The 23962-nt window shown below is 42.2% G+C and overlaps 1 protein-coding gene across 3 annotated transcripts in view; it reads right to left on the reverse strand.

Moving 5' to 3' along the window:
* SMUG1 (single-strand-selective monofunctional uracil-DNA glycosylase 1) overlaps positions 1-23348 on the reverse strand; it is a 39360-nt gene extending 16012 nt beyond the window's left edge. For all 3 annotated transcript variants that reach the window (XM_085874179.1, XM_085874180.1, XM_085874181.1), the window contains exons 1-3: positions 23219-23348; positions 5167-5243; positions 2289-2439 (exon numbers count right to left, since the gene is read on the reverse strand). In XM_085874179.1, the coding sequence (XP_085730305.1) occupies positions 2289-2379 (91 nt within the window). In that variant the 5' untranslated portion in view covers positions 2380-2439; positions 5167-5243; positions 23219-23348. The remainder of the gene's footprint in view (positions 1-2288; positions 2440-5166; positions 5244-23218) is intronic.
* Between the last annotated feature and the right edge of the window lie 614 nt (positions 23349-23962).

A 23962-nucleotide genomic window follows, 5' to 3' on the forward strand; every position in this document is an offset into this window, starting at 1 on the left:
AGACAACTCAAAGGTAAGTCAGCTACCTCTGTTCCATTCTGTCAGGAAAATTATCACCGAACATTCTCATCAAGCATGTAAAATTACAAAGCTGCCTCCTGATGTCTTTGTGCTGCATGTAGTTTGTAAGCAAGCTCCTCTACAGGCCCATTGATACAACACGAGCGAGGATACCCAGCATTGCCCGGTGCTGTTCCAATCCTGTTGGCATTTTGAAGAAATCATCTTTCTCTTTTTTATATATACAGCATAAAACACTACCCTACACCCCCTAAGGAATGGGGTCGAGGATCATTTAATATCATGTTTCACTAGCTACAAAGGTTTAGGCACTACAAATGACAAAAAATAAAAAAAATCCAATTTTTTTGTTTCAAATTATTTTTGCCGAAAACACTCCCCGGTACTCACTGATGACCCTCTGAAAGTTTGACGAAGATCAGTTTGGCAATCTCTGAGAAAAATGTTCACACACACACACACACACACACACACACACACACACACACACACACACACACCTCTCTTACAGTACATCATAGATGTTAATCTGTACTGTACTTACAGTACAGATTAAAAATATTATCTGATCCAGATCTGGATCTTCACCGAAATCTAACCAATTCGTCCTTATCACACACCCAACCTGGCCACAACTTTTTGACATATCGTGCTGTGTATCGGTTTTAGTCATATCACTCAATGGTGATGAATCACTTAAAAAATTCTGGTATCTGGATCCATAAGTACACCTTCAGTAGCGGAGATAACAATGCTATCTCCTGTGGTGTTATTTTCTGCCAAAACGCATTATACAGGAAATAAAACACTTCCTCTTTAACTCGCTGAAACCTAGTGAGAGTAGAATGAACAGTGATAAATAGTACGTGAAGGAAAGCAAATAAATTACAAATGATGCAATTCCTGAAAACAAGCTTGTTTGTTTGCTGAATGTGGTTGGCCATTCTGGCTGGGTCAGCTTGGACACTAATGCTGTGCTATAAACGGACTTTTGAACTTTTGATGTAAATAACAATAAAAAAAAAAAATGTTCTTTTTTGTTTTTTTTTAAGAGGTATAAATTCCTGTGTTGCAGGTGACTCAAACCCAAGGTCTCTTGCTTATAAACTCTTCTGCTGAGCTATTAAGCGATTCAGATGGAAATCAGGAGTTTTTCCCATATTAACACTGCAGACCTTCTTACAAATTTGCAACATGGTGGCAGACTCCAAATGTGAATATGAGCACGAGTACAAGATGTGCATTAATGTGTATCGTCACAAATTATAACTTACAAGTGCCTGTTGATCACTGTACGTTATAAATTGCATGTTATACACGACCATGTAAAAATGTTGGTTGAAGCAGGAGATTTCTGTTAAAGTGGAAGAAAGTAAAAAAAAAAAGGCGACACGTTTATAATGTTGTAACTATCCGTTAACTTGTGTAGAAAGATTGCAAGAGATATCGAGATTTCCAGGTTACTGCCGGATATCGAATAATCCAGCGATTGAGAGCCGGTTGCAGGTGGATTGGCGTCCATAAATGTTCTCTCCGAGCATAAATAAATGGGAATGCGGAGTGGGAAAGGGGGAGTCGATAAGGTAGTCATAAGTTGCCTTGCTTTGCTGGATACCATGCCGTGTCGGAGTGCTGAGTTTACCGCTTTTGCTTTCACTTTGAAATTTATTTAGAATTCACCCATCCGCCGTTATGGTCATGAATCAAGTAAAGAAGCTTCGGATTTTTCAATGTACATGTGCACTCCCCCCACATCCCCCCTCCCTAATCTGGAGCGAAGGTACCTCCACATAAAACAAAATTGCCACATCATTCCCAGGTCTGAGACACTCGCTTCCGTAGAGGGGTCAACATGAGTGCCAACCCCCTCCCCTGAATGAGTAAGGGGTGACCTCCCCACCCCATCTCTACTGATTTTCTATTTTGCAAACACACCACCCTTGTCAATACCTTTCATATGAGGCATCTAATGGTAGTGATGAATGTGTTGTGGAGTTGTTTGGAAAAAAAAAACAAAAAAAAACAACATGAAAATGGCTTACAATCTAAATAAATGCGCGTGCATGCACGCACGCACACAATTTTTAGGCAAACCATCTTCAAGCTCAAACACCTTCACAAAGCCCCCAACACAATAACACAACTGTACACAAACAGTCCATCAAACACACAAACTACGTTGTACACTAAGCTTTTGAAGAAAAAAAAAAACAAGAACAAAAGAAGACATTTCTAAACAAACATTGACAGAACAATGAATTACTTACAATCAGAAGATTCTTCCCTGTGAGCAGGGGCAGTTTCTTGTGAATCCTCAGGACAAGCATGCTCTGAAGACTTGCTCACCGTGTCTGCCATGTTGGGATCTTTGCGTTCTAACGTCTGCCTGAAGCTCTTCCAAAGTTCTGTTCAGTAAACCTGATGAGAAACAATTCTCCTCATCGACAAAATATTGCACAAGAACTACTACTACTACTACTACTTTAATGGCCCACCTCATTACCTCCATCACCGAAGGTGTGCAGGGATTATGTTTTCACCCCTATCTGTGAACAGGATATCACAAAAATTTGTGGATAGATTCGGATGAAATTTGGTGGAGAGATTGGGTGTGTGATAAGGACTTGTTTATGGTCACGGTCACAAAAGTGGAGTAGCGTATTAATGTCTTCCTTGTAGAACAAGGAAGAATTGATTCACTTTTGGTGAAGATCAGAATTTGGATTCAGATCCAAGAATTCTTAACTCTTTTAAGTGATTCTTCACCATTGAGAGATGGGGCCAAAAATGATATTTAGCAGGATATTTCAAAAAGTTGTGGATGAGTTATGACAAAACTAGCTGGATGAGTTGGTTGGTGACAAGAACAAGCCGATTCAATGTTGGTTCAGGTCCAGATCCAGATCTGGCCTGTCAGTAGGATACAGAATGTAAACTGTGCAACCTTGCGGAGGTATGCGCTCCACCGAGTACTTGTGTGGTCAACTGAAGAACATTTTTGGTCCAAGTCTTTCACAAATTGGGTGGCCTGGCCTGACATTCAACTGAAGGCGATTATGGCAGGAATTTGTCATCTGTTCAAGGTACTGGTGACAACTCACCTCACCTACTCTTCGCAAAAGACATTATGGGATTCTTTCCATCCACAAGGTAATAAAAGTGGATGGGACTCAAGGGACAGTGCACCAACAGATCAGCACTCGTTCCTCTTTTAAAAACTGTTGTGCAAAATCATGTACCATGCTCTAGTCTATATAGAGTGTCGGTTCTATAGTCTATATAGAGCGTCAGTTCTGCCGAAGCAGTTTCTTGACTCGGGTTAAATCCAAGATGGGTCGCTACTACAATACTGGAAGTCACGGCAGGAATTTGGGAATTTTTCAGGGTGTCTGAGATAGCTCGCCTTCTCTTCACGAAGGACAATGTGGGATCTTTCACATGAACAAACTAACACCGGCAGACAGGACACCCAGTTTAACATCAAGAGTCTTGGGATGGCACACACAGTGACGAATTGCCCTACCTGTGAAACACCAGGATGACAGTTTATAGCTGGGTTGAGATTCGACACCAGGCGAAACAGGTCAGCGGCGAGTGTGTGTCCCTCTCGGCTATTCTGCCAAGACTTGTGCAAAATCCACTTTTAAAGAGAGTAGTGAACTGGGTGGGGCTAGTCGTATGATACGTACTTATCTACCTTCTCAGTACACACACAGTCATCAAGGGAAAGTTATTTTTAAAAAACAACAACTTATCCCGATGAAGCCACATTTCCTATTTTACCTTTCTACTGAGAACCTTTCGATTTCCACTTGTATGATCTGTCCAACTGGCCATGACACGGTCCACTGCTGGTCAACCCAAGTATATTTCAAAGCAAGCGAGACACCGACCAATATGAAGAATGTGCTGTTGTTAATTGGAATCAGCAAATTGTTCATAATGGAATGTCTGGCTGGGAGGGTGGCCAAATGGTACGCACACTCTCCTCAAAGCTGTCTGTCCTGGGTTTGATTCCCAACCCAGCTATAAACTCTCATCCCGGTGTTTCACAGGCAGGATAATTCATCAATGTGTGTGCTGTCCCTCGGATGGACATTAAACGGGTACCCCGTTTGCCAACATTCGTTGGTGGACGTTAAAGATCACATGGTGTCCTTTGCGAAGAGGAGGCGACCTATCGTCACCACCATGGTCACATTCCAAATTGCTGCCCTAAACAATCGAACATCAGGTTTGACCAACCGGTTCATCAAAACTCGGGCCAATCTTCCTCCAGCCGACCCCACAAGAAAAGGTGGGTTAATAATGGACGTTAAAAGAAGAAGAAGTTAATAGTGGAATGTCGTACAATTATTTCGCTACGTTGTTCATATAGAAGTAAAATATATGAGAATTTGTGCTGCAGTATTCCAAAGCGAACAGGATGAAACAATAATGTTTCACAATATGTGAGATGCAGCAAAATCATGAACTCCCTTCTGAGCAGCACTTTTGGCTGGTGCTCCCAAACGTATCTTAAGCCATACTGCACATTGTGCATGGATTCTCGGGGTCACAGAGAGTAAATAACAGTAGGGAGGCTGTTAATGTTGGGTAAAGCTCTTCATTAATGGCAAACTGAAACACAGGGCAGGAAAACGTCCTCATTGCACTGTAGCTATTAATGGAGCGCACCCAAAATGAGTAATTAGCATCGATTAGCGAGCTCTGTGTTCCAGAAAAGTGCACTCTGGTAACAAGTGCTTTGGCAATGCCCAATATGCTACATAGAAGGTGGCAGCCAGCGGTTTTCCAACACCTTATGAACAGGGCACCTGAACAGCTAGCTATTTGTGTGGAGTAAAAAAGAAAAAGGAAAACAAGATTTGTTCTCTGGAAAAAAATAATTCAATGAACAACAAAGTCGGTCTATTTTTGTTGTTATCTCCATTCATCACATTCCCTGTGATCTATTGGACCGGGTAGTTGGAATCCTGTCAGTGTGAAACTGGGGAATTCCCACGTTGCTGCGGATCACTGGTCACTTGCGTAGTGCTGTGCTCTTAAGTGTCAACCAATTGGACAAATGCAACCAATCAGACTCTGCAGCACAACTTGGTTCCATGCTGGTAAGTTTTTGTTTTCGTTTTTGCTTGTACTTACTCTGAGTTGCACATGGCAGGAAGATGAAGCGAGCCAGCCGAGTAGGTTTAATGACAGCTTTTTCACCAAACATAAACCTGTAAAAACAAATTAAGGTCGGAATGTCGATGTAGAAATGGAATTATAAGGTAGGCCTACACGTATTTGGGTCATTCCATGTCAAATCATCAAAGGATCAGCCGTCATCTCTCAGATTTTTGTAAAACTTTGGGAACCAATTGGGACCCATGAAAAACGGCAAGAACTCAAATATTTTTGCTCACAGCCTCTTAATTAGTGAGATACAGACTAACGAACTTTGGACTAATTAGCACGACGTCGCAAGTTCAAATGGCCATATCTCTAAAAGTATAACACCGAGAGAGCTGGTTTTGGTGTCATTTTAAAAGGTATTTCATGCCCTATGAATTTGTCTGGGCAACATTTTCCTACCTCCAACCACAAAAAGTTATCACAAAATATAAACTTCAATCATGAATCCCCAAAAAATGTATCCTTCACATTTCCCCAAATTCATCCCAGAGGTACCTTATGATGTCAAGAAGCTTCCACATAAGTTTTGTGATGGGCATTCCAATAGTTTCTGAGATATGAGCAATAATGTACATGTACGTATGGCATATAGGTTCGAAAATCAGCATTTGTAATGTATTATACAATCATTCTAACCTAGCCATGACAGGGAACACAGGGAACAACCATCAATTGCTTTGAAGTATCATATACTTTCATTTTCAACTGGGCCTGAGGGGAAGAAACAAGTGCTGCTGTTGCTGCATTGAAGAGGAAATTGAAAGCCTAAGTCAGGTTAGTGAACACTGTACTTGAACTCACTTATTGATTGTATAATACATTACAAATGCTGATTTTCGAACCTATATGCCATACGTACATGTACATTATTGCTCATATCTCAGAAACTATTGGAGTGCCCATCACAAAATTTATGTGGAAGCTTCTTGACATCATAAGGTACCTCTGGGATGAATTTGAGGAAATTTGAAGGATACATTTTTTGGTGATTCACGATTGAAGTTTATATTTTGTGATAACTTTTTTGTGGTTGGAGGTAGGAAAATGTTGCCCAGACAAATTCATAAGGCATGAAAATACCTTTAAAATGACACCAAAACCAGCTCTCTAGGTGTTATACTTTTAGAGATATGGCCATTTGAATTCGCGATGTCGTGCTCATTAGTCCAAAGTTCGTTAGTCTGTATCTCACTAATTAAGAGGCTGTTAGCAAAAATATTTGAGTTCTTGGCGTTTTTCATGGGTCCCAATTGGTTCCCAAAGTTTTACAAAAATCTGAGAGATGACGGCAGATCCTTTGATGATTTGACATGGAATGACCCACTTATCATGCAATAGTATCGTTTATTAAAAACTCAGAACACTATTGTAATGGAATATACCAGCTGATAGACAGTGAAGGCGAGTTTCAAAGTGCATTGGAGGAAAAGATAGACAATGGATTTTATAAATTTTTGGTCGATAGAATCCATAAAAACAGGATTACTGTATAGCCAAACTGCAAAATACTAGTGATCTCGACTTTTGTTTTCTGCATGCATGATGTGTCCAAATAAAACAGTTGCTGTTTTAGCATCAGTGTTTCTAATGTACATTTCTAATTTCTTCAAGCACCGACTTGTTTGTTCTTCTTGCAATCCATGGAATTCTTAACATTAGTCTCAAGAGTATTCACCAACCTCCTCTTGGTTTGTATTGTCACATCTTCGTCTTTCCAGATCTTTGTCAATCCTGACATCACTATTCTCCCCAATACTCACAGTCCATTAATTTATCCTCTACATTCTCCACTCACTTCAATCTTAGAACCCAGAAAGATGAAACTTTCCACTAATTCCACATGATTGTCTACCAATCTGAACAAATCTATCTTCTTAGTTGACAAGATTTTAGTCTTTTATAGGTTTAAATAAAAACCAGCTTTTTTGCTTTCCTTCTTCACCGTCTGACCTTCTGCCAACAGAGTGGTATCATCAGCATAACTTAGATTGTTAATACATCTTCCTCTAATATTGACTCCAGCCTCAATGTCATCAAAGTTTGATTTCCTTATAATGTACTAACTGCAGTGGGGAGAAGAAGTATTTGATACACTGCGCATTTTGCAGGTTTTCCCACTTACAAAGCATGTCGAGGTCTGTAATTTTTATCATAGGTAAACTTCAACTGTGAAAGACGGATTCTAAAACAAAAATCCTGAAAATCACATTGTATGATTTTTAAATAATTAATTTGCATTTTATTGCATGAAATAAGTATTTGATACATAAGAAAAACAGAACTTAATATTTGGTACAGAAACCTTTGTTTGCAATTACAGAGATTAGACGTTTCCTGTAATTCTTAACCAGGTTTGCACAGACTGCAATAGGGATTTTGGCCCACTCTTCCATACAGATCTTCTCCAGATCCTTCAGGTTTCGGGGCTGTCACTGGGAAACACAGACTTTCAGCTCCCTCCAAAGATTTTCTATTGGGTTCAGGTCTGGAAACTGGCAAGGCCACTCCAGGACCCTGAGATGCTTCTTACAGAGCCACTCCTTAGTTGCACTGGCTGTGTGTTTCGGGTCGTTGTCATGCTGGAAGACCCAGCCACGCTCCATCTTCAATGCTCTTGTTGAGGGAAGGAGGTTGTTGGCCAAGATCTCGCGATACATGGCTCCATCCATCCTCCCCTCAATACGGTGCAGTCGTCCTATCCCCTTTGCAGAAAAGCATCCCCAAAGAATGATGTTTCCACCTCCATGCTTCACGGTTGAGATGGTGTTCTTGGGGTTGCACTCATCCTTCTTCTTCCTCCAAACACGGCGAGTGGAGTTTAAACCAAAAAGCTCTATTTTGGTCTCATCAGACCACATGACCTTCTCACATTCCTCCTCTGGATCATCCAGATGGTCATTGGCAAACTTCAGACGGGCCTGGACATGCGCTGGCTTGAGCAGAGGGACCTTGTGTGCGCTGCAGGATTTTAATCCATGACGGCGTAGTGTGTTACTGATGGTTTATTTTGATACTGTGGTCCCAGTTCTCTTCAGGTCATTGACCAGGTCCTGCCGTGTCGTTCTGGGCTGATCGCTCACCTTTCTCATGATCATTGAGGCTCCACGAGGTGAGATCTTGCATGGAGCCCCAGAGCGAGGGAGATTGACTGTTATCTTGAACTTCTTCCATTTTCTAATAATTGCACCAACAATTGTTGCCTTCTCACCAAGCTGCTTGCCTATTGTCCTGTGGCCCATCCCAGCCTTGTGCAAGTCTACAATTTTGTCCCTGATGTCCTTAGACAGCTCTCTGGTCTTGCCCATTGTGGAGATGTTGGAGTCTGATTGATTGAGTGTGGACAGCTGTCTTTTATGCAGATAACAAGTTCAAACAGGTGCAGTTAATACAGGTAATGAGTGGAGAATGGGAGGGCTTCTTAAAGACAAAACTAACAGATCTGTGAGAGCCGGAATTCTTACTGGTTGGTAGGTGATCAAATACTTATTTCATGCAATAAAATGCAAATTAATTATTTAAAAATCATACAATGTGATTTTCAGGATTTTTGTTTTAGATTCCGTCTTTCACCGTGAAGTGTACCTCTGATAAAAATTACAGACCTCTACGTGCTTTGTAAGTGGGAAAACCTGCAAAATCGGCAGTGTATCAAATACTTGTTCTCCCCACTGTATATACATATAACAAGGGGAGAGAATGCACCCTTGTCTAACCCCTTTTTCAATTCCAAACTATGATGTCTCTCCATACTCTGTTCTTCCTGTGTATTCTTGTTTAGTGTGCAGGCTTATCAGACATATCAGGTGCTCTTGACATCCCCATCTCTCTCAGCATAATTCACATCAATTCATGGTCATCACAATTGAAGGCTTTGCCATCTTTCTACTACAAATGGATGAGGTGTGTGTGTGCATGTGCATGTGTGTGATTTTTTGTGTAGTTTTACTGGGGGATTCTGATGTGGAATGTGATACATGGAAATCCATCCATTGGGACCATACTCTGTTCAGAGCGTCGGTGCTGCCGAAGCAGTCTCCTTGGCTATTGGAGACAATCCTGGACGGGTCGCCACTCCAACACAGGATACCAGCAAGCTGGCACTCATTTTGCCGACCTCGGAAGGATGACAGGCAGAGTCAACCCCACCTGGTATTAATTCAACAGCCAAGTGGGATTTCAACTCAGGATCCTAGGATCACAAGCCCACCACTCGAGCCATTAAGCTAACACCAGGCATATACATGGAAATGGTCGTCATGTTCTCCGAAGTTAATTAACTACAAAGAATCCAGAAGAATTCCCATGTTTTAAACGCACGTTATGTTATGGTGTACAGAGCAAAGTGTACAAATTAAGGGAGGCGCAAAGTAGCCCTCCCTTTATATGGGACCATTTCTCTGTATGCAACTATCACACGGACTGAAAATTCATTTCTCAGCTTCCACTGGACGAAATCAGCTGCAACTTTCAGAAGGGAAATCCTTTGTATGTCGAGGTAATATGTTCCAAATTTCAGCAACTTCCATTTCCACATTCTTGAGTTTTTAACGAAAACCCTCAAAATCAACGCTGGTGTATGTCAGTCTGTCTGTCTGTCTGCCCAAAATGTGTTGCCACTCATATCTCAAAGACTAGACATTAAAACAAGGTGAAACCTGGAATACACATCGGCCAATACATCTAATTAATGGCTTTCAAAACAAATTCCACCTAATAGTTTTTGCTCGTTTTTCCTCATAGGGGTGAACCCAAAAAACTTGGACATAGAAAAACTTTGACTCCGGTAGTAAAACAGTCAAACGCGAGGGCTCATAACTTATGAACTGTTGGATGAAACCTCGTGAAATTTTGAATATGATTCGAGGGACACTTGTTGAGACTTCGAAGTTACCCGCAGTCGCATAATTAGTGACATAGCAAAAATTAGGGACACTGTAAAAGTGGACTTTGGAAAAAAAAACATCAGTTTTTGAGGTGTGCTCATGCTGGAAGACAACTAGCTGAACGATGGAATACCGTACGTAACACAGAGAAATCATTCCATTCTTTGGAAAAATGCCAGGGGCGTAGAAAACACCCCATTTATATGGTATGTACCATGTAGCAAACAATAGAAAAGAAGGGACATTCCATGGCTTGTGGAAAATGACACAGACGATAAAAAAGAAGGGACATTCAAAAAAAAATATTGTGTGCATGCTGTACTACCCTTGTGTTCTTAGGAAGAACCAAGTAATGCTCAAGAAAAGTTCATATAAAGGGGCACCAATTTTTTATCCAAATTAATCTCACATATGGTCGTAGTTCATGAACTGGTCACCCTAAAAAGGCAGAGTTGTTACATGTTTTTCAAAACATCCACTTTCCACTTTGACTACAGACCAGAAAAACCACAGATATCTAGATATCTTAGTATGAGAAGAAAGGTAATTTTATTTTGTCTAGTTTAATGTGGAAAAAACAGAAATAAGAAATATGCAATAGTTTTTGTGTAACAGGCAAATAAGTGATACAAGTCAGGGGTGGAGTAAACAGGCGGAGGCGGCAGATGTGGTGAGTCAAATTTGGAATAAACTGAATTTATTTCAATCAATAAGCTTTAATCTAATCTATCTTGTTATTTTTTAAGGTGAGTAACACTTGGGACTTGCTGTTGCATGATGCAAAATTGATTATTCAACTCGTTATTATTCAGCAAACCCTGACCAATATGTACAAACTCGTAAAAGAGATCTAGTAAATATCTTTACATAGTTATGTATCTAGCAGATTCTCAGGATTAATTTGGCACCTGAATTGTCCAAAACGGCCAAAGGATAACTGATCCACATCCAATTTACTCAGAAAGGGTGAATTCGAGATAAACGCGAAAATGTGTTTTCCTTGTAATGCATTATCCATTGAAGTTCATAATTAAAAATATCATATTCGCCATTAATTATTGGTTTTTGCTAATTTTTTTCACACAAGCGCATGTAGCTTGGTGATGTCTATCATCATAGAGAAAACTGAAAAATTGAATATTTTGACCCTGTAACGCAAATGATGACCAGTTCATGAACTACGACCATATGCACATTATCTTGTGCGTTTTCGTTTTCAAGGTACACAATTTTTAACGAACTGACGGGTTTTTAACCTATATATGTTGGGCGCCCCTATATATGAACTTTTATAAAGCATGACTTGGTTCCTCCTAAGAACACAAGGGCAGTATAACATGCATAAAAGATATGTTCTATGTTCTTTCAATGCTCCATATGTTCTAAAGCCATGGAACATCTTTTCTTGCATCTTTTCTATTTGGCATTTTCTAAAAGCTATGAAATGTCCCTTTTCTATTGTTTGCCACATGTCACAAACCAAATAAAGGGGCCTTTTCTATGCCCCTGGCATTTTTCCCAAGAATAGGTCCTTACACAACATGGCATTCTAATTACAAAATAAATAAAAAGAATGGTAACATTGTAACAAAGGTAACAATGCAACATTGTAAATGAATTAATATTAATAATATTAACAATAATAACCAGCAGTATAATTTGGCAATAACAATAACGAACATAAAATACCCACCCTGGTCCAAGCACATTTGGACTTGGTGAAAGATAAACTAATGCCCAAGCAGCATGGCAGGTAGGTTTGCTAAGTCCGTGAAGACCAATGAAAATTTGGTCCAATGGACCAACGGGCCCACTAGTACTACAAGAGCCGTTTGTCTGTGTCTGTCACCATTTTTCTCAGAAATGGCGAAATGGATCTTCGCCAAACTTTCAGAGGTTCATCAGTGAGTGCCATGGAGCGTTATTGGCACAAAAATAATAATAATAATAGTAATTGAAAAAAAATTCATTCCACTTCATCCAGGCACAATTCATAAAGGCACCAAACACTAAACTGGAAGGTTATATGAAGGGGGAGGAAATCTGAGTTTGGTCTCATATTAGTCTCCAATAACAATAACACAAGTTCAGCTCCTTCATATATGAAAGTTGTCCCAAAATGTAATTATCCAAGTGCTTATACAAAACTCGAGTGTGTTTATGCCTCCGGTTCCTCCTTTGATAACAAAACCATGGTGCAACTCAAAGCAGAAACCAAGCTGTATTCATAAGCTTAGTCTTAAAGATTCTATTCCAGCGAATGCATATTGGACCAGGATTCAATTACAAATTCAGCCTTCCAGTTGCATCATTACCGAGATGCAGCTGTGCTGCTGATGCAATGCCCCTGCACATTAGGGTATGAATTTGGATGTTGGCTAGCAGGACTCCCAGCATGTTATGGCCTACTGTTTTAGAGAGTCACCAGGGATCTTTAATGTCTCCCAGAAAATGCAAGCAGACAGGGAAACCCAACTTAATGTCACTTTGAAGAATGACACACTCGCTGATGCAATGCCACGCCCACAAAGCACTAGGATGCCAGTTTATAGTTGAGTCGGGTATCAAACCCAGTCCAGAAAGATCAAATGTGGGTATGCTAACGATGAGCTATCTGATCTGAGAGAAAGTTTACAACAGAAAGCTTGATTTTATTATTTAGTTTTATTCCTACAGCAATAAGAGACTGAATTTTAATTGTCTAGGGCTCAAGGAAGAGCTGTCACACAAATCACGAACACATATATGCAGACAGAGAAACCAGACAACATAGGACTTGACTTCAAACATACACAGCCTTGGTATAGTGATGCTACTTCCCATAGCACTATGGGCAACACTGCTCTTCCCTCTGCAAAAGGAGGGGTGGCTGGATGAATACACTTGTTTGAGTGAACCAGAAGTCATTGCCAAAAGATGTTGGGCCATGCTCTTCCCAGGATGGTGTAAGAGCTAGAGTGATGTGACGGTGTGAGTAGTCACTTTTGACGAATGTCCCTCTGCTTCGTTGGCATGCTCACTAAGCGTTGTACATTGTGTGATGGCTGTATTGGCCAATGCAGACCCACAGCGTCGACCACAAAAACATCGCAGGTATGGACTGGTCCTTGCAGAGATTGACATTGGCCGGTTTTCCTTTCTTGCCTACACTGTCTCTCGATGGCAAGTCTCCCACATTCAAAGTGGTCCAGGCCTTTGTGGCAAATGTTGCGCCAAGCTGACCTGCTTATGGCCTGATGCTCCCGGGTGATGACTTGAATGGCACAATATTTGAGTGTAGACTTAAGGATGTCCTTATAGCGCTTCTTTTGTCCACCATCTGACCATTTACCAAATTCAAGTTGATCATAGAAAAGCACTCTTGGGATTGTGTGGTCTTCCATGCTTGTGAGGTGTCCTGACCAGTGAAGCCGGGCTTGCATCAAGTAATACTAAATTCCTTGGATGCAACAGCAGTCTAGGATTGAGGTGTGAGGTATTTTGTCTCACTCGGTGATGCAGAGAATCTTACAAAGACCACAGATGGAATTGATTGAGGTTTGTTATGGCTACAATAGGGTGTCCAAGATTTTACATCCATAGAGGGGCGTTGATAAAACACCATGATAGACATTGATCTTGGTGGCCTGGTGTTCTTGTCAAACCAATCTTTGTGACAATACGCTTGATGAAACCGAGAATGTCAGAAGCTGCCTTATAAAACCGCCAATCCCAATTTGGCATTGGTAGTGGGTAGATCCACTTGGTCCGAGGCAGCATCAAGATGATACTGAAGCTGTGATTACATATCATTCCATTTAAGCTGTTGAGTGTTGAGATTTGCAGCAGACTTGAAGCGTTGCCTTCTCATCGGAGGTTTGATCGTAAGTGAAATTTTGCTCCTAACAAGAGAGATCCATTGCAGTGAAGGGAAAAGACACATTGCTTGGAGCTGAAATGACAGCAGGGTAGAGGGAAAGGATACATTGTTGATCATTCGTATTATACAGCATTTTACAGATTACTGTCAGACCAACAGTCCGAGCCTCTCATGGCATGTGTGTATTTGACATCATGGCACTTGCATTGCCTGACGGAAGTTGACAAAGTCAAACAGGTGCCAATGTTTTTAACCTTCCATGTAGCTTTGTATTTGGCAGCTTGTGAGAATAAGGAGCTTATAATAATCCTGTTGCGTTCTTCACGAAGAGTAGGCGAACATTCCAGGCACCGAAATTTTGCGTCTTGTTATTTGTTAGTTTACTTTGATATGTTGTTTCTCGACCGGAGAGATGGATGACCAAACTGTCGCGGAAGGCAGGTAAGCCTAAGTGGAGTAAGCTTTCTTTGGGGAACCTTTTATATCTCCTTCTCCATCTGGAGAGAACAGTGCTACCCCTAAAAAAGGACTGCTCTGATGCACTCGCAGGATACAAATGTCACTGGTGCTACAAGTCAACGATGAAACGACCATCACACCTGGACCGCCACACGTGTGGACTCGTGAATTAGGACATCCAGCAGCATCCTCTGCCTATCCGCAACGTCATTCCTCCCTCGCCACAGGACTTGGGTAAAGATGGGTGGTGAACAGGTGACAATAAAGGGAAAAACCTGCACAGAGAAGCGATTAAAGCAATAGAGGTGTGCGCTATCCCTCTCCCACTCTATTCTTATGAGCATCGTTGGCTGCAGATGCAGTAAATGCAATGTAAATCCTGATGCACATCGGTGCAGCAGACAGGCCAGGTTGTCTATATGATGACGGCTGCCCTTGAGGTCCAGTGAACACAGCTGTCTGCAGATGCTGTGCAGTGATGCCTCAGTTGGTGCCACCACTGACTTTCATGGGCACATTTATCCACTATGTTGTGCTGCCCAGGCTGACCTACAGGTGCAGTTTGATGTACGAGTGTCCTCATAGCTTTAGCAAAAAAGAGGCTTCCCCCATAAGGCAGGAGAGATCCATTACCCGAGACAAGAAGCCCACAACAGGTACTGTCAGCCAGAGCTAGCTGAGCGTAGGACTCACATCGGGCAGGGGCATCACTCCCTGAAACAGCTGGAACACAGATACCCTGCTACTATGCAAGAGCTAGAATATAGAAGGGAATGCAACTTGGAATAAAAATACAATAACACAGTGGAAAGCAGGCAAACACACCAAGTGCAGGGTGGAGGGGCAACAGAGGAACATTGGAAAGTGTTTATAGTTCCGATTACAACAGGATAGAGGCACAACAGAAAGACACTGGACAGTGCTTGTGGTTTATATGGCAGCAGGTATGTATGAGTATTGCAGTGAAGGGAAAAGGCACATTGTTTCGAGCTGAAATGACAGCAGGGTAGAGGGAAAGGATACATTGTTGATCATTCATGTTATTCATCATTTTACCGATTTCTGTTTTTCATCCCAGAAACAATTTACATTTTACCGCTCTCAAAAACAAAATAATGACATCATAAAAACACGTGGAGTTCAAAAGGTGAACAAAAAAGTACAATAAAATACAGAAACTACAAAAGCATGATATTCCTACCCTTAACATACTGTATTAGGGCTGTGACTCGGTCACAAAAACTCGGTCAGGATCCGGCTCAGTAATTTTGGCAAAATATTTGCCAGGTCCCGCCGGATTGGCTCCGAATTCAGACAAGTTGGTATTGCATCAAGCACATGCAAGTCGATCGCATGGCTTGCTGAAGCATCAACATACAATCACAGCTTTTCCTCAATCTAAGTTGCAGTGCCCGATTACGTTAACTGTTGCTGCACATATTAGCTGACATTACAATTGTTTGTCCTCCTTTTCTCTCCTCTTCCCATTTCAATATACGTGTTAAATTCATTGGGTCTGGCTGACTAAGCTCCACTCAGGTTTCAACTTCGATTATGACCCTGGCCAGGTGAGGTGCCTGGCTCAAAGAAGAGCTGTCACATGCTCGGCGCACTGCCCCATCGGCCACCCGACAATTAAATTAAAACCAGTATAGGCTTGAAAGACCCTTAATCTCGTTCGGAGCATCGCCATTTGGTCAGCGCAACTGCTGTTGCGTTGTACCACCTTCTTTGTTTGACGCAGCACAAGGCTGTGGGATAGCATCATTGGCTGAGGGCACAGCTATGCCACTGATACAATGCCCTCTGCTGGTTAGGGCAGGAATTTGGCCAGGGTGGCAGCGATAGTTCAGCCTACTTTTCGCATCGGCCACCATGGAATCTTTAACGTCCACCAATGAATTCTGGCAGAGTGGACACCCGTTTAACATCCATCCAAAGGATGGAACATGCATTGATGAATCACCCTGCCTGTGAAACACCAGAATGACAGTTTATAGCTATGCCGGGGTTCAAATCCAGGCGAGACAGCATAGAGGCAAGTGTGCATACCTCTGGGCCATCCTTTCAGCCGACCATTCAAACTAAACCTAGGTGAATGAGGGAGAAATAGCACAGGTTGAAGACACCTTCAGCTACCACACACGGGCTGACTCCAAGCAGGAGAGCAGGACCCAAGAGGAAGCAGGCAGGATCAAGCAGAGAGGCAGCTCGCAAACGCAGAAATGTACAGGCAGCAAAACACAGGTAAGGAGTGCAGGTCCCAGAGTGCAGCGCCAGAGCCAGAGCACACAAGAGTGAGTGAGGCGCTAACACGGGTTTTGCCATAATTACCGCCTCCCAACCGACTATATCAACCTTGGCCAATCAGACCACTGCAGGGTGCGTCTGTCCATGCAGAAGGTCCACTAATCATGGCTTGAGCGGAGTGGGGTCCTCCATTCCAGGCACAGTGAACCAATCACCATCCAGGCTCATCAAAGATGGAATGGGAACGCACACACACACACGCACGCACGCACACTAATGGGAATGTCCGAGTACCCTGCTCCCCCCACCCCACAACGTTGTGTGGCACAGCTGGTGTTTTGGTGTTTGGTTTTGGCCAGGGGGGGGGGAGTGGAGCGTTCTCCATTTGTGGGTGGGAGGGGGGAGAAAAGCCGCATAACCCTTCCCCATTCTCCCAGTTTGACACGGTGGACAATCATACCCTGTCCAATCTGAAAGAACAGACTTGCCCAGCATCAACCCCACCCCCCTCTCCCTTTCCTTCAGCCGCTGTCACACCTTTACGATTTTGCCAGCGTATGCCGATTTATGAAAAATTTGTCCAAAACGCTGGCACACGTCGAATACGTTGTGGGTACGTTTTGTATGCGTTAAGACCACGCTGAAAAACACTGCCATACGTCGTTGTATGCTGGCTTTAAACGTTGTACTTTTGGGTTGTCCTCAAATTTTTGCATGCTTGAAATTTTACGATGTATGTCGGCGTATGACTCGCACGTTCCGCTACGCTGGCCATAAGTTGTAGGCACATTATGCGATCGTTGACACACGTCGACATACGTTACTTGTAAGTTACTCATAAGTCGAAACACGTCGAGGTAATGTTTAGCGTACCCGAAACTTATTTCTAACCTACGAGTAACGTTTTGTAAGCACGCTACACGAACGTTGTTCACACTTCGCAACACGTTACTTGAAAAAGACGTAGACGTATAGACATCTACTCAACATGGAGTCTGGAACACTGACGGGTTCCTCTTGTGAAGCCCATTTGTATATACCAATTCCCCTAAACGCTGCCAAATCACCATTATACGGTAGATGCAAGTTAGAAACACGTTCAGCAAGTTCTGTGGTCGTCCGGAAGACGTCAATCAAATTCGTCTACATACGACAATGTGCGTTTTAGATACGTTACACATAGGTTCAAAGCACGCTACTCATAGGTTCAAAGCATGCTACTCATAGGTTCAAAATTAAGTTTCGAGTATGCTAAACATTACCTTGACGCGTTTAGACTTATGAGTAACTTACAAGTAACGTGTGTCAACGATCGCGGAGCGTGCAGAGAACTTATGCCAGTGTATGCGGAACTTGTGAGCCATACTTCGAGTACGTCGTAAAATTTTCAGCATGCTTGAAATTTCACGACGTACGAGACGTACCACGGAATATTACAGCGTACTTCCTCGTTTTTCAGCGTGCTCCTAACGTATACACAACTTACCCATACCGTATTCGACGTGTGCCAGCGTTTTACACACATTTTTCATCAGTCGGCATACTCTGGCTAAATCGTCAAGGTGTGACTGCGATGTTGACACTTCCAATTGCCAGGCGGTCATGATTTAAATCGGCGTGCGGCAGGTTTTTAACAGGCTACGCCACGAGTTCGTCGGCGATACGTGCAGCGCACTATGCCTAAGTTAAACTATCGTTGGGCATAGGTTGTGAACGCTGACAACAGGATAAGTATTCGTTGGTATAAGTTATCGATAACACAACGAAACGTTCTGTGCCCGTTACTAATACGTTATGCATACGACCAACACGTTATGAATATGACCAAAACTTTAGAAAAAAAACCTCAAAACTTCAGCGTACGCCAATTTTTTACATACATTTTTATACGTTGCCATTGCTGGCTAAAACGTCAAGGTGTGACAGCGCCTTTAGGTGAGCTGTATTAAAGACACTTATCCCTATCACATGTCCTTAATACAGGCTGAAAGTCTTTTTTAAAAAAACGATGTGAATACACATATGGTGTTAAGGGCTAAGGTTACCTCGTGTCTGACCACCCCCTTCCCCTTCCCCCACATGCCCTCACCTATAAGCATAACAATATCCCTAACCATACTATTCCCATCTCAATAAACAATTTTTAGCAAGCCATGTTGTGGAATTTCATGTGATTTTGTGAGAGTTGACGGTAAGCAACCAAAACCACAATCTTTTACGATTTTTGTGAGGTGAATATCCCAGAAGAGTCAGACAAATTATTTATCACATCTAATTCATGTGGCCATAAGCCAGAGTGTGCGTGTCCCAGCGTGCAGAGGACCTGTGCACTCTGGCTTATGGTCACACTTGTTTGCATCACACAGTCCTGCACACAAGCCATCAATACTCTGTCATCCATTTATAATGACGGGGTATTGAGGGCTTGAACACAACGCAAGTCCTACAAAGGTATAAATGTAAATAGTCGACGTTTTTTGACTTCAACCAAAACACTCCTCATCTGAACCACAACCTCAAACATACTCTGCCAATGCCCTTACAAGTACTGCAGTCTATTCTATTTGGGACACCCAATGGTCAGTAGGTTTGCCCATCCTTTTTTACCCCTATTTGTCTGTCTGTCTGTTTGTGTGTGTGCAGGATATCTCAAAAAGTTGTGGACGGATCCAGATGAAATTTGGTGGGCAGGTCGGGTGTGTGACAAGGACGAACCGATTAGATTTTGGTGAAGATTCGGATTTGATGACTAAAAATGTTTAGCGATTCTTCACTATTGAGAGATAGGGCTAAAAACGATATCTAGCACGATATCTCAATAATGTGTTGGCCCCAAATGTGTTCTCGTGGATCAGGCATAACGTGGCGGTGGTATGCGCCCTACCGAGTGATTTTCTAGTTGTTTTTTTCGCATCTGAAATGGAGGTTTCTACCAGACTCGTGGTATAATGGTTAGTGTTTCCGCTCTGAATCTGGGAGGTCAGTGGTTCAAACCCTGTCCAAGTCATACCAAAGACTTCAAAAATGGTGCATGTTGCTTCCTTGCTTGATGCTCAGCATCTAAGAGGATAGAGCACCAACACACAACGCTGGGAAGGCAATGGCAAACCACCCAGTATAGCCCTTGCTAAGAAACTGCTTCAGTAGCACCAACACTCTGTGAAAAGTACGGTACAACAACAATAATGGAGGCTCTAAATGAACCACCAGGCTTAGATACTTAGGTAGGCTTGGGAATAGGATCTGACAATTATCTTGGGCTAACTTGCTTCAGCTCATCACAAAGAGGCAGTGATAATGCAGGATCCTTTTCCTGTTGAAACCAAATTGACATTTTATTGCACTGTGGGACAGTTCCTTTGGAAAGATCTGCTAATGGTGAGATAGTCAATTTGAAAGTGGTTAAATAGATGCTCAAGCTATCAACTTCACATTAGTGTGCATTCTTATTACTTAGAATAATACAATTTAAAGGATGCAAAACACTGCACTCACTGATGATGTTACAAGTTCAAAATATGAATTTTTTTTTTAAATGCTTCCACAGTCTCTAAAGTATCACGAGAAAGAGTGCACAGGTACATTTTCATCAAACAAGATGATGGTTTGTTTTTAGGGTTGAATAGGATGAAGGCAAAAAGAGAAAAGGTTGGATTGGGGGTGAAGGGTTTGCTTCAAGCTGAATACTTCAATTTCAAGCGATCAAATAGAAAAAAATATATATATATATATTTGAGCATTTCTGTAAGAGATAACACTGGTAAGGTCTTAACTAGAAGGGAAGGTCTTAAACAGTTTAAAGATAACATTGGGAACATGCAATAATTCAGCTTCCAATGTCAAAAGTTCTTCGGTATAAAAGCCATAAAGTTTTACCCTTTACCCCTTCCATAAATCTCAGACTATGAAACACAGCAACTTGTGTTTTGCCACCGATAGAATGGTGAATCACACATCAGTTAAACTCTTTTCACTCTCAATCCGACAATGCAATCATTAAAATAGATGTTGACCGTAATCCCGAATTGCATTCACACCAAATAGACTGTTTGATCAAATATTTTGCTTATATGTTGGAGAACTTGTCTAACAGATGAGTTTCTGGAATGAAAGAGGGTGCAGTTGCTAAATGTTTTGCATCATCTAACCCAAATACTATCGCACTACCTTTTAATCGCGACATGGATTTTATGCCGTGCCGGTTCAATTTGAAGTGTTGTTCGCCCCGTCGTTGGCAACCGACATACAATCCCAATTTAAAATAAAGTTCATTATTGATTCACTGACCAAAAACCAACCCCCCCCCCAAAAAAGGGGGCAAAAAGGCAATGTACTAACAATGGGGACAGCAGGTGGATGCAACAAGCAGGTGAATGAGAGTAAAGGAGGGAAAGAAACCCACAAGTAAGACAGTTGGGATTGGTGGGGTAAATGAGAGTATAAAATATTACAGGTATTGATGGGGGATGAAATGAGATGGTGGTCGATTGCCTGCACGAAACTCTTGAGGGAAGAATGTGATTAAAACAGTCAAAAGAAGGCAGTACCACAAACAGGACAAAAAAAAAGGAAGAAAAGAACACAGGTGGGTGTGGTGAGACTGTATTTTGGGAATTTAACTCGGAGGAGATTACTGGAAGAATATGTGCATGTCGTGAATGAGGAGGGTTAGAGGGCTGAGATAGCAAGGTCAGAGGAGAGGTTAAAAAACATAGGGGCCACCAAACTGTCTGTAATGTGAGAGCAACAGGCCTTGGGCTTCAGTTTCCTCATGGGAGATTCCAATAATGCTGAGCTTTCGATGCCACAGAATACAGGAGAGACAAGTGCGATGCTGGGATTCCAGGAGAGAGAGATAGAGAGATAGAGAGATAGAGAGATAGAGAGATAGAGAGATAGAGAGATAGAGAGATAGAGAGAGAGAGAGCAGTACTCCGTTTAGCCATGGAGCCTTGTTGGCTGTATCGATCTAATTTTCCAAGGAATTATTTGGAATGACGGAGGATGCCCATTCTGTTGCTGGCTTTAGGAGGCCCAGCTTTGCAATGTGGTCGGTTCAGCATAGGTCATAGCTGATAGTAAGACCTAAAAGTTCAAGAGACTGAACCTTTTATAGTGGCTGACCATGGAAATAGATAGTTGTAGCAGGTTGAGAATGTAAAATTTTCCAGCATGGAGAGACAAGTACCATTTATCAGATTTCCAATCAATTCCAGATCAGTAAAGAGTGGCGCAGCTGCTGTTTGCCTGTCAGTGGGATAGGGTTACTGTACGACACAATGTAGAGTCAAGTGTAAAAAGGAAGACATGGTTTTCCAGAGCATCTCGCAGCTTCCAGAGCTCTTCATGGGTCTTCGAAACCGACAAAAGGTCGTTTACATGGCATCGCGGCTAGAGCGTCTGCTCAGAGTCTTGGAGGTCGGCGGTTCAAGCTCGACTCTGACCGAGTCATGCCAAAGATTTGACAAGTAGTACGTGCTGCTTCCTTGCTTGCTTGCTCAGCAATTAAAAAGGATAAAGTATGGACAAACAACCATAGGTTGGCAACCAGTGTGCGGGTTTGCTGGGCCTAATGGCCTCTTCTTGCATTGAAGTTCCTTGCAAGGCGTAAGGGAACTCATAATTTATGTATTTATTTACTTATTTTGTTGCGTTTATGTTGGTGAGAAACAAGACTGGGTGGAAGACGCTGGCCCGGAGCATCCCATCCTCCTCTGAGAGGATTCATTTGTGAGCCACATGTTGACAGCATGACCGGAGGAAGTCAAGCTATGAAAGAAGCCAGACTTGTTTTCCGCAGCCAGAAAGGTTGTCAAGCAGAGCAGGATGCCAGACCGTATCAAATGCCGGAGATATATATCCAGAAAATACAGCCCTGACCTCTTGCCTCCATCATGGCCTCCATCCATTGTTTGCAAGTTGTCAGGGCGGAATCCAAACTGGTAAACAGCAATCGGGCTATTTGAGAAAAGGAAGACTCGATGGCAGCTGCGATGGATTCCAGGACTTTGTTTATAATTGGGAGTTTCCTGGCCTGTAGTTGCGAGGATCTGTTTTTGCACCGTTTTGTTTATTGGAGTGATACTGTCTTACAACCACAGGGAAGATGGTTCAAGGTGAAGGATGTTTCCCTGCGGTCTACCCTCACCAAAGTGGTTGTTCTGGTGCTGCATCTCAAAGCACACCTTCCTTTGTAAGGGGATACAAAGCAGGCTATACTGTATGCACCATGTATTTACATTGCACATGGAAGATAAGAGGAGAATGGATGCCTGTACCCTGGCGAGCAAGATTCCATGATGCCCGCACATAATCCATGGAACGAGTAAGTCAGTAAGTAAGTAAATAAGTAAATAAGTAAATAAGTAAATGAGATTTGGTAGCAACATGGGTAAGATGGACCAAATGATCCTCTCATGTCTGTTTCCTTGTACACAAATATGCGCAATAAAACGACAACAGTACAAAACTGCATGCAAAATCAGACGGTGAGCGTCAATGCCAGTGACAAGTTGGTCAAACTGAAACGCGCCACAAACATAAACCAAACCACCCTCACGTAACTTACCCACTCAGGAGGATTGAATTGAAGCGGAAATACGTCATTCCATTTCCGGTAAGTCAAAACAATCCAAGACAATCCAAGAAACGACGGCACGTATATTCCCGGTGAATTAAGTGAACGAGAATTCTGAAAGAATGCAGAAAGAAAATTAGTTTTCAGATTGAGGTTTCATTTGAAATATCGATCGTTCACAAAATTGTCTTATTTATTAAATGGTGAATTTCAAAACATTGAGGCGGCTCACCGGATAGTGATAAAACACGCGACTACAGGGCGATCAAACAGAATCACAACGTATTGGAGATATACGATACACGTAAGCATGGGTTGCGTTTTCTTTTTGAACATCCCGTTCAGTTTCTCTTAAAAGAAAATGTGAGTGAAAGGGACGTCCCAGCGAAGCTAAGGAAACCTTCCCATACACCCCAAGTAACTTGACGTGGCGATAACCCTGTGGAGATTTTATTTTAATTTAAAAAAGACAAAGTAGAACGTGGTAAATGTAAAAACATCCAGATCCAGAGATACTCATCAGATGATGCGACCGTAAAGATGTGTCAACGAAATTTGAATAATTTCCAACGAATTTAAGGCACCGTTTGAGCCAGCGCGGATTAACCAATGGGAGGGTCACGCTCAACAAAATGTATTACGATTTGAGGAGGTGACTTGGATCTGTTTAAAGCCAAGTTGCGAACTTATTCCAATGAACTGGAAGAGAGGTTAAAACCACACCCGTGCCAGGAG

The sequence above is a fragment of the Eptatretus burgeri genome, chromosome 3 (genome assembly GCF_056783735.1).
Source record: "Eptatretus burgeri isolate ZD-2024b chromosome 3, Ebu_testis_v1, whole genome shotgun sequence".
Taxonomy (NCBI): Eukaryota; Metazoa; Chordata; class Myxini; order Myxiniformes; family Myxinidae; genus Eptatretus; species Eptatretus burgeri.